At 52.8% G+C, this 14,268-nt stretch overlaps 1 protein-coding gene across 2 annotated transcripts in view; it reads left to right on the plus strand.

Annotated features, from left to right (window-relative positions):
- Window positions 1–14,268, plus strand: part of Adgrl1 (adhesion G protein-coupled receptor L1) — a 70,343-nt gene that overhangs the window by 15,469 nt on the left and 40,606 nt on the right. For both annotated transcript variants that reach the window (XM_045139221.1, XM_045139222.1), the window contains exon 2: window positions 13,573–13,737. In XM_045139221.1, the coding sequence (XP_044995156.1) occupies window positions 13,668–13,737 (70 nt within the window). In that variant the 5' untranslated portion in view covers window positions 13,573–13,667. The remainder of the gene's footprint in view (window positions 1–13,572; window positions 13,738–14,268) is intronic.

Genomic DNA, 14,268 nt, shown 5'->3' on the forward strand with positions numbered 1-14,268 from the left:
TGGAGGCAGGAGGATTGCCACAAACTCGAGGCCAGGCCAGCCTCAGCCTCATAGCGCGTCCCTATTGGGGGAGCGCAGTTTAAAGGGACCAGAACAGGCAGGTCTGTGTCAGCTAGTGCCCCGACCGTTGAGGGTAGTTTCTTTTTTTATTTTTATTTCTTTAAATTAAATTAAATTTATTGTTATTATTTTGGTTTTTCGATGGTGAGGGGTAGTTTCTTGCAGGAGAGCCCACCTTCGGGGACATCCCCAGTTCATAGTGGCTCCCCAATGCCGTGGAGCCCAGCCCCGTGCTGGATCTGTGTCTTGATGCCTTGTAGTAGGCGTTTCTTTCGTGTCCAGTTCTTTTTTTTAATATATATATATATATATACATATATATATATATATATTATTTTTATTTATTTATTTGGCAGAGAAAGAGACAGAGAGGATGGGTGCACCAGGGCCTCCAGCCACTGCAGACGAACTCCAGATGCGTGCGCACCCTTGTGCATCTGGCTGATGTGGGTCCTGGGGAATCGAACCTGGGTTCTTTGGCTTTGCAGGCAAATGCCTTCACCGCTAAGCCATCCCTCCAGAACCCCCTCTTTTCTGAGGTACTGTCTCACTCTAGCCCAGGCTGGCCTAGAATTCACTGTGTAGTCTCAGGGTGGCCTCAAACTCACGGCGATCCTCCTACCTCTGCCTCCCGAGGGCTGGGATTAAAGGAGTGCGCCACCACGCCTGGCTAAAAATTAATTTTTAAAAAAAGAACTGGAGCGGGTATGGTGGCACACGCCTTTAATCCCAGCCCTCGGGAGGCAGAGGTAGGAGGATCGCCGTGAGTTTGAGGCCACCCTGAGACTACACAGTGAATTCTAGGCCAGCCTGGGCTAGAGTGAGACCCTACCTCGAAACCCCCTCCTCCAAAATTTAATTTTTATATTTTTATTTAATTATTTAAGAGAGAAAATGGGCCCTCCGAGGCCTCTAGCCACTGCAAACAAACTCCAGACGCGTGTGCCACCTTATACAGTCCAGCTGGCTTACATGGGCCCTGGGGAATTAAACCTGAGTCGCTAAGCTTCGCAGGCAAGTGCCTTAACCGCTAAGCCCTCCGGCCCTATTATTTCCAATTCTCCAGGCCAGAAATCCAAGGTTACGATGTGGAAGCTGGTTATGTCTGAGGGCTATAAGTGAATCTGGTCCAAGCCTTTCTCCTGGCTTCTGGTGGCTAGCTGGCTGTCTCTGGTACTTCCTTCATTCCAGAAACATCTCTGTTCCTTGCCTTTGTCTTGTGTGAATGTCTGTGTCCATAGCCCTGCTCCACTTTTCTTTTTATTTATTTATTTGAGAGAGAGAAAGAGGCAGAAAGAGAGAGAATGGATGCATCAGGGCCTCCAGCCACTGCAGACGAATTCCAGAGGCATGCGTCACCTTGTACATCTGGCTGACGTGGGTCCTGGGAAATCGAACCTGGGTCCTTTGGCTTTGCAGGCAAGGGCCTTGGCTGCCAAGCCATCTATCCCGCCCCATAGCCCCCTTTTATTTAAGACACCAGGCCTATTGGGTAGGATCCCACTGGTGACCTCATTTTAACTTGATTACCTCTGTAAAGACTGTCTCCTGATATGATCACATTCTGAGGGTTTAAAATGTCAGTGTTTTATTTTGGGAGGGGGACATAAATCAGAGAGGATCAGGCCTGGCCTCTGTTACATTTCCCCTGGATACTGTGGTCCCTCACAGCCCCCTCCCACTTTAGCACCCTCAAGCTGTCTGTGAGGGTACCCAGAGCTTCTTGGGGTACCTGCTATGGGAGGACAGCTTTGACCTTGGCTCACGTGGTAGAGAACAGCTTGTGTCAAGCTGTCCTCACCACCCTCCTTGGCAGTCACCCCCTGTTCCTGGAGGAAGTCAGTGTTTGGGGACCTCCTGTGCATGCTAAGGGGCTGGAGGAGGCACTTGTGTCACTGAGACACGGCCTCCTGAGTTTGCGTGTCCCTGGGGGGCCGGGAAAAAAGCCCAGCCTTCAGGCAGGTGAGGGCAACGGCATCGCAGCCATCCCTGTGCAGGATCCAGAGTGCGTTATCTCCAAGTTCATGCGCCAGAGAGAGGTTTTTATTTTATGTTTTGTGTAGCGCTGGGGATAAACCCAGGGCCTCTGAATGCTAGGCAAGTGCTCTATTGCTGAACCTTGCTCTCAGCCCTCCCCTTTAAACTTTTATTTTTAGCCGGGCATGGTGGCACACGCCTTTAATCCCAGCCCTCGGGAGGCAGAGGTAGGAAGATTCCCGTGAGTTCGAGACCACCCTGAGACTACACAGAGAATTCCAGGTCAGCCTGGCTAGAGTGAAACTCCACCTTTAAAAAAAAGAAAACAAGGGTCTGAAGAGATGGCTTAGCCGTTAAGCGCTTGCCTGTGAAGCCTAAGAACTCCAATTCGAGGCTCGATTCCCCAGGACCCACATAGGCCAGATGCACAAGGGGGCGCACGCATCTGGAGTTCGTTTGCAGTGGCTGGAGGCCCTGGCGCGCCCATTCTCTCTATCGGCCTTTCTCTGTCTGTTGCTCTCAAACAAATAAATAAAAATAAACAAAAAAATTATTTCTTTGCACTTGCATGTTTGTGGAAGTATACCAGTGCCTCTTGCAGCTGCAAATGATCATCACATGCCTGTGCACCCCTTTTTAAAATTTTAAAACTTAATTTTAGGGAGAGAGAGAAAGAGGGAGAAGGGGAATTGGCATGGCCTCAGCCACTTCAATCGAACTCCAGACGCTTGTGCCACCTAGTGGGCATGTGCGGCCGTGCACTTACCTCACCTTTGTGCATCTGGCTTAGGTGGGATCTGGAGAGTCGAACATAGGTCCTTAGGCCTTGCAGGCAAGCACCTCAACCACTAAGCCATCTCTCCAGCCCCCTGTGCCCCTTTTGTTTCTAACTTATTTTGGATGGTGTTACAGTCAGGTTTGCATTGCTGGTAGAAATCACCCAACCAAGAGCAGCTTGTGAGGAAAAGTGGTTTATTTTGGCTTACAGGCTTGAGGGGAAGCTCCATGATGGCAGGAGAAAACGATGGCATGAGCAGAGGGTGGACTTCACCCCCTGGCCAACATCAGTTGGACAACAGCAACTGGAGAGTGTGCCAAACACTGGCAAGAGGAAGCTGGCTATAACACCCATAAGCCCACCCTCAACAATACACCGCCTCCAAGAGGCTTTAATTTCCAATTACCATCAGCTGGGAATGTAGCATCCAGAACACCTAAGTTTATGGGGGACACCTATATCAAACCACCACAGATGGCTTAGGAATCAAACCCAGGCCATCAGGTTTTGCAAACAAGCACCTTTAAGCCCCACTTTTTTTTAAAAAAAAAACAAAAACAGGGTGTAAGTTACTTAGGCCTGCTTTAAACTTACTCTATAGCCCTGGCTGGCCTTGAACTCCTGATCTTCCTGCCTCAGTCTCCTGGGTGTCTGAGATGGCCGGCTTGTCGAGCGGGCCTTGGCAGTCTTGGTGAGCTGGTCAAGATCAGTGATCTCATGAGCATGGGGCCCCACTCCGGATGGACAGGCCCAGCACACCCATGGAGGCCCTGTGAGGACCCAGTAGGGGGGAGACGGCATGCTCTACAAGCTGGGCAGCAAGCCGTCGCACCTTCAGCCGCCACGTCTGGCTCCCAGAGTGGTGAGAAAGTGCTCGTTGCTGTTCACGCTGCCCGGTTTGTGGTGAGAGCCCAGGATGTGGGCTCCAGGGGCCCCCCCGACTGCCGTCAGGGATGCGCGGGGTCCCTGCACAGAACTTCCCTGAGACTGACAGTGGAATTCCTGACGCTGTGTCAAGTACTTGGGTAATAGTAGTCACAGGTACTGTTGTGAAGATCGTGATACAAAAATACAGGTGTAATAATTCTCTCTCTCTCTCTTTCTCTGTCTGTTTCTCTCATGCTGGCAAATAGAACCTAGAGCTTCACACACGCTAGGCAAGCTTACCATTGAATTATACTCCAGTTTTTGTTTTAATTTTAATTTTTTTTTTTTTAATTTGAGAGCGACAGACACAGAGAGAAAGACAGATAGAGGGGGAGAGAGAGAATGGGCGCGCCAGGGCTTCCAGCCTCTGCAAACGAACTCCAGACGCGTGCGCCCCCTTGTGCATCTGGCTAACGTGGGACCTGGGGAACCGAGCCTCGAACCGGGGTCCTTAGGCTTCACAGGCAAGCGCTTAACCACTAAGCCATCTCGCCAGCCCTAATTTTAATTTTTACTTATTTGAGAGCGACAGAGAAAGAGGGAGAGAGAGAGAGAGAGAGAGAGAGAATGGGCGCACCAGGGCTTCCAGCCACTGCAAACGAACTCCAGACGCGTGCGCCCCCCTCGTGCATCTGGCGTAAGTGGGTCCTGGGGTTCATTTTGAGGTAGGGTCTCACCCAGGCTGCACTTGAACTTGCCAGTCTCCTGCCTCAGCCTTCCATGCAGCTGGGATAACAGGCCTGGCCCACTAGCCCAGCGTCTCGAGTACTTTTCAGCCCAGGCTTGTTGAATCCATGGGCAAGGAGGGTCGTTTTTGTTTGGGCAACCCAGACTCCCAAAGATGGTGACGTGACAACAAGGGATCCGTCGCTGTCCCGCGTGCTGATCAGCGTGGCCCCGGGCGATTGGTGTGTGGATTTGTCCTGGCCTGTGGCTGTCCTGTAAGATGTCCTTCACCGAGGAGATAATGGACTATTGGGTAGAGGTGGCAGGGCTGGACAGACAGTGACTCTGGGGGCCATGATGACCGTAGGGGACACTCGTCAGCAGCTCCAAACACAGCAAAGCCAGCAGCAGCGTGCACTGAGAGCATCCAAGAAGTGACCCCGATGGAGCACGTGTGGGTGCCGGTGCAGCCTCGGTAAAGGGTGCGGCACCTTGCCTTCGGAGCCTTGCTGTGTAGCCTACGCTGGTCCCCAAACTTGGGATCTTCCTCTTCCCACCTCCTAAGGGCTGGGATCTCAAGGGTGCACCGCCATGCCTGGCTTCCAGGTTTTCTTTCAAAGACCAATCTAGCACAGAGAGATGGCTTAGTGGTTAAGGCGCTTACCTGCAAAACCAAAGGACCCAGGTTCGATTCCCCAGGACCCACGTAAGCCAGACAACGCACAAGGTGGCGCATGAGTCTGGCGTTCATTTACAGTGGCTGGGGGCTCTGGCGCGTCCATTCTCCCTCCCTCTCTATCTGGCGCACGCCTTTCATCCCAGCACTTGGGAGGCAGAGGTAGGAGGATCGCCGTGAGTTCGAGGCCACCCTGAGACTACGTAGTGAGTTCCAGGTCAGCCTGGAGTAGAGTGAGACCCTACCTTAAAAAAAAAAAAAAAAAAAGTGGACTTATAAGATGGGCCTGGGGTCCAATCTACCAAGGAGACTGAGGCAGGAGGATCAGTTGAGCTGAGAAGTCAGAGGCCAGGGCTGAGCAGATGGTCAGCTGTTAAAGGCACTCTCGCTTGCACAACCTGCTGGCTCAGGTTCGATTCCCCAGTATCCATGTAAAGCCAGATGCACAAAGTGGTGCGTGCATCTCAAGTTCATTTGCTACGGCGACAGGCTCTTGCATGCCCATACTCATTCACCCCCTGTGCCCTCGTAAATAATTACATACAACAAAATAAAAAGCTGGCCAGCCTGGCAACATAAGGACACCCTGTTTCCAGGGGGTTTTGTTTTGTTTCCATTTTTTATTGTTTTGTTTTGTTTGGAGATAGGGTCTCGCACCAGCCCAGGCTAACCTGGAATTCACTAATGTAGTCTCAAACTGGCCTCAAACACACAGGAATCCCCTTACCTCTTGCCTCCTGAGTGCTAAGATTAAAGGCGTGTGCCACCAAGCCCAGCGAGTCTCACGTTTATTTTTTTGTTTTGTTTTTGTTTTTTCTGAGGTAGGCTGTCACTCTGGCCCAGGCTGACCTGGAATTCACCATGGAGTCTCAGGGTGGCCTCGAACTCATGGAGCTCCTCCTACCTCTGCCTCCCGAGTGCTGGGATTAAAAGTGTGAGCCGGAGCCGGGCGTGGTGGCGCACGCCTTTAATCCCAGCACTCGGGAGGCAGAGGTAGGAGGATCGCCGTGAGTTCGAGGCCACCCTGAGACTCCATAGTGAATTCCAGGTCAGCCTGGGCTAGAGTGAGACCTTACCTCGAAAAACAAAAACAACAACAACAAAAAAAAAGTGTGAGCCACCACACCCAGCTTCAGTCTCAAGTTTTAAAAGGGTTGGGGTATGGCTCAGTCTGATTTATGTGGGATCTGGAGAGTTGAACATGGGTCCTTAGGCTTTGCAGGCAAGTGCCTTAACTGCTAAGCCACCTCTCCAGCCCTGATTATTATTATTATTATTTTCTCAATTTTTATTAACATTTTCCATGATTATAAAAAATATCCCAAGGTAATACCCCCTCCCCCCATTTTCCCCTTTGAAATGATTATTTTTTTAAATTTATTGTTTTTATTTATTTATTTGAGAGCGACAGACAGAATGAGGAAGAGGCAGAGAGAGAGAGAGAGAGAGAGAGAGAGAGAGAGAGAGAGAATGGGCGCGCCAGGGCCTCCAGCCACTGCAGAAGAACTCCAAATGTATGTACCACCTTGTATATCTGGTCTGGGGAATTGAGCCTCGAACCAGGGTCCTTAGGCTTCTCAGGCAAGTACTTAACCACTAAGCCATCTCTCCAGCCCCTGATTATTTTTTAAATGAAACTCAAGTTCAGTGACTCAAAATGGGAGTTTTGTTGTTTTTTTTTTAAAGAAAGAAATGGGCATGCCAAGGCCTCTTACCACTGCAAACAGACTCCAGATGCATGTACCATGTAGTGCATCTGGCTTTATGTGGGTCCTGGGGAATCAAACACAGGGCGTCAGACATTGCAAACAAGTGCCTTTAACTACTGAGCCGTCTCATTCTAACATAGTACCGTCCACAGATATATTGATCTGATACTTAGCTTTACAAGCTAAGGAAAGATGGTAAAAGTCTGCTTTTTGTGACTAAGCCATTACGTTTCTGTAGGTGAATGGTGAAAGCTCTGCATATCCATGACGTACGATCATCACAAATCTGAGTTTCAGGGCTAGAGAGATGGCTTAGCGGTTAAGACGTTTGCCTGTGAAGCCAAAGGATCCCGGTTCGATTCCCCAGGACCCACGTTAGCCAGATGCACAAGGGGGCGCACGCATCTGGAGTTCGTTTGCAGTGGCTGGAGGCCCTGGTGTGCCCATTCTTTCTCTCTCTTTCCTTGCAAATAAATAAGAATTTTTTACAAGTCTGAGCGTCAGGCGGTGTCCATGACGCGACCTGGGGGTGAGCGCTACCAGAACCATGTTGGACTCATGGCGTATTTGATGGCAAATGTCATTTGTGGTCATTGGGCATGCATGTTGACAAATTTTTCACAAACCCACATTCAGTTATGTGACACCCCCCCCCCAATGGAGCAACCTAAAGTTAAGCTGGGGCCTAGTACGCGCAGGGTCCTAGGTTGGATTCCCAGAACTACAAATAATCATAATAATGAAAGTAATAATAGCCAGGCGTGTGGCAAGTATCTGTCACCCCAGTTCTCAGGAGGCCAACCTGGCTACATAATGAGAGAGAGTGAGAGACAGAGACAGAGAGAGAGAGAGAGAGAGAGAGAGAGAGAGAAGGAAAATCGGTTTTTGTTGTTTTGTTTTTTGGCTTTGGTTTTGGTTCTGGTTGTTTTTTTTTAAACATTTAAAAAAAATTTTTTTTGTTTTTATTTATTTGAGAGTGAGAGAGAGAGAGAAAGAGGCAGATAGACAGAGAGAATGGGCGCGCCAGGGCTTCCAGCCACTGCAAACGAACTCCAGATGTGTGCGCCCCCTTGTACATCTGGCTAACGTGGGTCCTGGGGAATCGAGCCTCAAACCGGAGTCCTTAGGCTTCACAGGCAAGTGCTTAACCGCTAAGCCATCTCTCCAGCCCTGGTTCTGGTTTTTTGAGGTAGGGTCTCACTCTGTCCCAGGCTATGTAGTCTTAGGGTGGCCTCGAACACACGGCGATCCCTCTACCTCCCCAGTGCTGGGATGGAAGGCGTGCGCCACCACGCCCGGCAACTCTCCGATTTTGAGTTTGAAGACGAATGAGATCTGGAGGCCCAAGTGCAGCAATACGACACCTTATGAAACCTGCGAAGAGCGTGTGCCCACAGCCCCGGCTCCTGGGGAGGGAGACCCAGGAAGCCCGAGCCCTGAGCGTCCAAGGCCAGCCTGGACAGTCTGCCAAGGTCCCATCTCAGAGTAAAATTAAGTGAAGCTGCGCGTGGTAGCGTGGGCTTGTATCTGAGCACGCCAGGGGCTGAGGCGGGAGAGTCATGCGTTCAGGGCCTGTCTGAGCTACATAGCAAGTTCAAGGCTTCCCAGGGCAGCCGGATGAGCCTTTGTAGAAAGAGGGGCCAGGGAGATGGCTCCGTGGATAAAGCGTTGCCCCCTCCCCAAGAATGAGTACCCGAGTTCAGATCCTGAGAACCCACGCGAAGCCAGACACAGCAGCTATGCACCTATGGCAAGTCAGGAGGCCGAGGGAGCAAGAGAACCCCGGAAGTTTGTGGGGACAGCTAGCCTGGTAAATAACAGACCTTGCCTCACACAAGGTGGCAGGCGAGACACGTGTGGAATGTGGTAGATATGCATCTGCACTCAAACATGAATGCCCCTGTACACACACACACACACACACACACACACACACACACACACGAGGGGCTGGAGAAATGGCTTAGCGTTTAAGGCCTTTGCCTGCAAAGCCAAAGGACCCAGGTTCGATTCCCCAGCACCCACGTAAGCCAGCTGCACAAGGTGGCGCATACGTCTGGAGTTTGTTCGCAGCGGCTGGAAGCCCTGGCGTGCCCATTCTCTCTCTCTCTCTCTCAAATAAATAAACGAAAACAAAATATTTTTTAAAAGACAACATAACAAAAGCAGCCGACACAGCCAGGAAAGCCAGGCTAGGAAATCCAGAAGACTAAAGGCAGCTGGGAGGACATCCCAGGCTGCAGACCGGGAGAGAGACCTGCTGCTTAATTTGCTGTTTCTACTTGAGGTGATTAAAAAGTGCTTTGAGGAGCCATGGAGTGAAGTGTCTGCCACATCGCCAGGAAGACCTGAGTTTGGTCGCAGCAAGCACGTCAGTGCTGGGCGCAGTAGCGTGTGGCTGTTGTGGCCTCTGATCCCAGCTGCAGAAGGAGAGACAGGCTCCGGGTGCATCCAGAGCCCCTGTCGTAAAACATAAGGTTGATGGGCTGGAGCAATAGATGGCTTAGCGGTTAAAGTGTTTACCTGCAAAACCAAAGGGCTCCCGGTTTGATTCCCCGGGGACCCACGTAAGCCAGACGCCCAAGGCGGTGCGTGCGTCTGGAGCATCCTTTGCAGTGGCTGAAGGCCGTGGTGTGCCCAGTCTCTCTCTCTCTCTCTCTCTCTCTGCCTCTTTTTCCCCCTTTCAAATAAATAAAATAAAGTAAATGAGGTTGAAAGTGACTAAGGAAGATAACGGACATCAACTTCTGGCTTCCACACACGTGCTCACATTGGAACCCACACACAGACACATGCTCATGGGAAAAAAAAAAAAAAAAACTGCCTTGGGGTTGGGGCATGGCTCAGCAGCAGAGTTCTTGCCTGGTGTCACGGTCAGGATTGCATTGCTGGTAGAAATCACCCAACCAAGAGCAGCTTGAGGGAAAAAAAGGCTTATTTTAGCTTACCGGCTCGAGGGGAAGCTCCACGATGGCAGGGAAAATGATGGCATGAGCCTCTAGAGGGTGGTCATTACCCCTGGCCAACATAAGGTGGACAATAGCAACAGGAGAGTGTGCCAAACGCTGGCAAGGGCGTAGGCCTCCTCCTCATGGCAGAATAGTGGGTGTGGTGATCACCTGAGGATAGTCTTGTACCAAGGGATCTTCTTGTGACGCCGTCATTCAAGGGGCAGCCGACCTGCTGAGCTCCACTCCGCAAACAGGAGAGAAGAACTTGTCCCGTCTTCCTGGAAGAAGTGAGGCTCCATAACCTCCTCCTGCAATTCTCAGGTCCCTGCTGGGCGCCCCTCTGTCTCTGGGGCCAGGGTGGTGATGAGCTGGGCACCCCTCTTGTGGTTCTGGCCAACCCAAGGGGTTAGGGTACTGTTGCAGTCAGGTTCTCATTGCTGGTAGAAATCACCCAACCAAGACCAGCTTGTGGGCAAAACAGGTTTATTTTGGCTTACAGGCTTGAGGGGAAGCTCCATGATGGCAGGGGAAAACGGTGGCATGAGCGGAGGGTGGACATCATCCCTTGGCCAACATAAGGTGGACAATAGCAACAGGAGAGTGTGCCAAACGCTGGCAAGGGGACACTGGCTATAACACCCATAAGCCCGCCCCCAACAATACAGTCCCTTCTTCAGGAGGCGTTAATCCCCAAATCTCCATCAGCTGGGAGCCCGGCATTCAGAACACCCAACTCAAACCACCACACCTGGCATGCGTAAGGCCCCGAGTTCACCCAGCATCACCCACTTTGCAAATAGTAGTGACAGGTGCCCAACACTGCGGGTGGGAGGAACTCTGCGGCCTCGCGCCAGGGCGGGGTGCCGCTGGCAGGTGGGTACCTGGTCGGGGTGGAGAGCACGTGGGGCCGTGGGCCCCGTGTTGTGGATGGTGTCTAAGGCCGTGAGCTACTTGGGCATCTCTCTGGAGGCAGTGCATGGTGGGGTGCAGCCTCTGTGACAGTCGCACCCCGTAGGTCCCGTGCCTGTCCCGTGTGTGCAAAGAACGCTGCCCTCTTCTGGTTTCCTGCCTGACGGAGCTGGGGCTGGGGAGGTGAGAAGTCAGTTTTCAAGGTGACGCACGCCTTTAATCCCAGCACTCGGGAGGCGGAGGTAGGAGGATCGCCGTGGGTTCGAGGCCACCCTGAGACCACATAGTGTATTCCAGGCCAGCCTGAACTAGAGTAAGACCCTACCTTGAAAAAACCAAAACAAAGCAAAAAATCAGGGTGACACAGTAGCATTGGCGATCCAGACCCACGTGGGGCAGTGCCCCCCCCCCCCAAAGCCTGGCTTCCCACGACTGCCAGAACCATCTGGGTGGTTTCCTTCCCTGCCTCTGGAGCTAGCCTGGTGGAAAGCTTTGGAAGAGGTTGAGAGGGGAGGGCGGCTGGGCAGTTGAGGGGAGGCAGGTGTTAAGAGCTGCTGCACCCCAGTTTTAAAACGAAGGTGCCCGTCGGTGGCCATAGTGCCAGTGAGGGGGCAGAGCGGTGGCGGTTGCAGGATGCGGGGCCAGCGCCGTCCAGCAGGTGCATCTTCTCCAGGCACCTTCCCCTGCAGGCTGTCACTGCTACAAGGACCTTATGCTCTAGGGAGAGTTGAGGACACACCTGTTCCCACTGAAAGGCCACTCCGCGGGCAGGTGAGGGCTGTGGGTTCAAAACGGGGCAGGAGACTGGAGAGACGGCGTAGCGGTTAAGGCACTTGCCTGTTGTGGCAGACAGCTTCCGGTTCGCTGGGATAGATGAACTTCCAGACCAGGCACAGTTATGGAGGCAGAGGTATTTATTGAATCTTACAGATCCAAGGGGAAGTTCCATAAATGGCAGAAGAAGCTGGCCTGCCTTCACAGGACCAAACACACACAGAGAGAAGCACAAGCCTAGAAAGCCAAAAGCCACACAGCACAGCACACTTCAGGAACTCCAGCTAGGCACACATGGCATGTCTTTAGATTGGAATCTCAAACCCGCCACCACACCTGAAGATCCGCCCAGTGACACCTCCTCCAGCCAGGTGGCTGCAGATGCAAACTGCAAACTAATAAAACACTGAATATATTGGGGGCCATCTATTCAAACTACCACACCTGTGAAGCCTGAGGGCCCAGGTTCAATTCTCCAATACCCACACATGCCAGCTACACAACGTGGCACATGTGTATGGAGTTCGTTTGCAGTAGCTGGAGGTCTTGGCTTGCCCCTTCTCTCTCTTTGCATCTGACTCTTCTCTCTCTCTCAAATAAACAATAAAAATAATAATAATAAAAATAACCAGCAGAGGCATGCCAGATGACTCAGAACAAAAGGCACAGGATTTCTTAGCTCTGAGTGGAGGGTAGAGTAGGCACAAAGACCCAGGGAGAAGACGCTGGGCGGTAATACAAGGGTGGTGGGATGGGAGATGGGGCGAGGAAGAAACAGAGACGGATCTGTAGCTCTTGAGATGTCTTCAGCAAAGTGCGCAGTGCGTTGGGCCTGTTCTAAAAGTTGGGGTGCGGGGGACTGGAGAGATGGCTTAGCGGTTAACGCGCTTGCCTGCAAAGCCAAAAGGATCCCGGTTCGACTCTCCAGGACCCACATAAGCCAGATGCACAGGGGGCGCATGGGTCTGGAGTTCATTGGCAGTGGCTGGAAGCCCTAGCGTGCCCATTCTCTCTCTCTCTCTCCCTCCCTCCCTCCCTCCCCTCTTTCTCTCTCAAATAAACAAATAAATAAATAAAAGTTGGGGTCCAATCAGGAACAAAGCAGTCAAGGGGTACCTGGAAGGGAGGTTCATACACCAGACAGTTGCATTTGAACAAAGGCCTGGTTGGAACCCGCCCTCGCGCATAACTTGTGGGCAGAAGCTGCCCCCAGAGGAAACGGCGTACGTGCAAAGGCCCTGAGGCGGGCTCCAGGCGGAGCAGCCAGGGACACTGGGAGGAAGGAAGACTGGCTTGATAGGTAGGCTTTGCAAGGGTTTTGAATTGCACTGTGCTGGGAGATTCCGGGCGGGAAAGAGGATATTTGGCGCCTGGAGGCCAGGGCACACACAGGCTGGGGTGGGGTGGCGCAGAGCTCCCTCCTTGGGAGCTCACCCTACCACAGGCATGTTTTATAGCAAGCTGCTGGCTGGCAGGGCAAAGGGTTCTCGGCCGGGACCACCCCTGGGAAACTGGGCTGTAGACGTCACAGGGAGGGCAGGGGCCGGTGAGATGGCTCCAGGTCTGTGCCCTCGGAGCCCCAGGGAGGAATGGATGGTGGCAGGGGAGGCTGTCAGCACCCCTCCGGCTCAGCCTGCCTGTCTCCTTACCCCAGAGGTCCCCTTGGAAGGGAAAGAGGGGACTTGGATGTCCCTGGTCCCCCACCCGTGGCGCCAGCCGGCTAGGTTCTAATTAGCTGCCAGAGCACAAGAGACAGGAAACAGGGCCTGCGGGGCGAGGCCCCACTCCCGCCCAGGCCTGGAGGCTACTTGTCAAGCCGGTGGTGCCTGGGTCCCCCCAACACCGAGGGGGCTCCCTCCAATCTTCTTCCTCCTGGGGTGGGGGCCGAGTCGGGTTTAGAGATTATACACCAAAGGGCTTTGGTCAATCAAGTGGCCACTTGGCACCCTGACAACCTCATAAGCCAGCCTCAGGGAATTTCTGGGGTGTGTGTGTGGTGGTGGTGGTGGGGGGGTACCAGAGATACAGGGCTAGGGCAATGGGAGCTGGCATGGATGGCAATGTGTGCTCATTAGCAAGAGACGACACCTCTTCTGGGCGCTGCGGTCGGCTTCTGCCCCGACTCACTCCCCTGTCCTCCCCTAGGCTGGTGGGCCAGCGTGTGGTGTCCACCTGGTGATGCGGGGCGAGGCCCCCCGCACAGGCCACTGAGAGCCGTGCCCGCCCACCCGGCCGCCGCCATGGCCCGCCTGGCTGCAGCGCTATGGAGTCTCTGTGTCACCACGGTCCTGGTCACCTCGGCCACCCAAGGTAAGCGCGGAGGGGAAGGGTCAGTCAACAAGATCCAGCGGGGTGGGTGGGTGAAAATTTTTTTTTTTTTTTTTTCCTTTTCGTTATTTGAGGTCGGGTCTCGCTCTATAGCTCAGGCTGACCTGGAATTCACTGTGTAGTCTCAGGCTGGCCTCGAACTCACGGCGATCCTCCTACCTCTGTCCTTCTAGACCATGGACCCCCCGCCCCCCGCCGCCGCCCCTCCAACCCACTACAGATGGGGCCGGCACAGGCCAGGGAGAAGCTTGGTGACTATCTCCCACCCATCACTACCAAGGGGTATTGTCCCCAGACAAGCAGGCCAGGGGCTTGTCTGGCTGGGAACTCCTAGGGTCAAGACAGGCTGTGTGTATGTGTATGTATGTGTGTGTGTGTGTGGGGGGGGGGTGATGGTCCTGTCTCTTTTCTGTCTCTCTCTCTGATTACATCTCCAAGGCTCTCACTGGGACAAAGGCTTAATTAAAGCATGCCCGCTGACGTTTATTTAAAAACAACTAATTACCCGGCTCA

This window comes from Jaculus jaculus, chromosome 21 (assembly GCF_020740685.1).
Source record: "Jaculus jaculus isolate mJacJac1 chromosome 21, mJacJac1.mat.Y.cur, whole genome shotgun sequence".
In the NCBI taxonomy this organism is placed as follows: Eukaryota; Metazoa; Chordata; class Mammalia; order Rodentia; family Dipodidae; genus Jaculus; species Jaculus jaculus.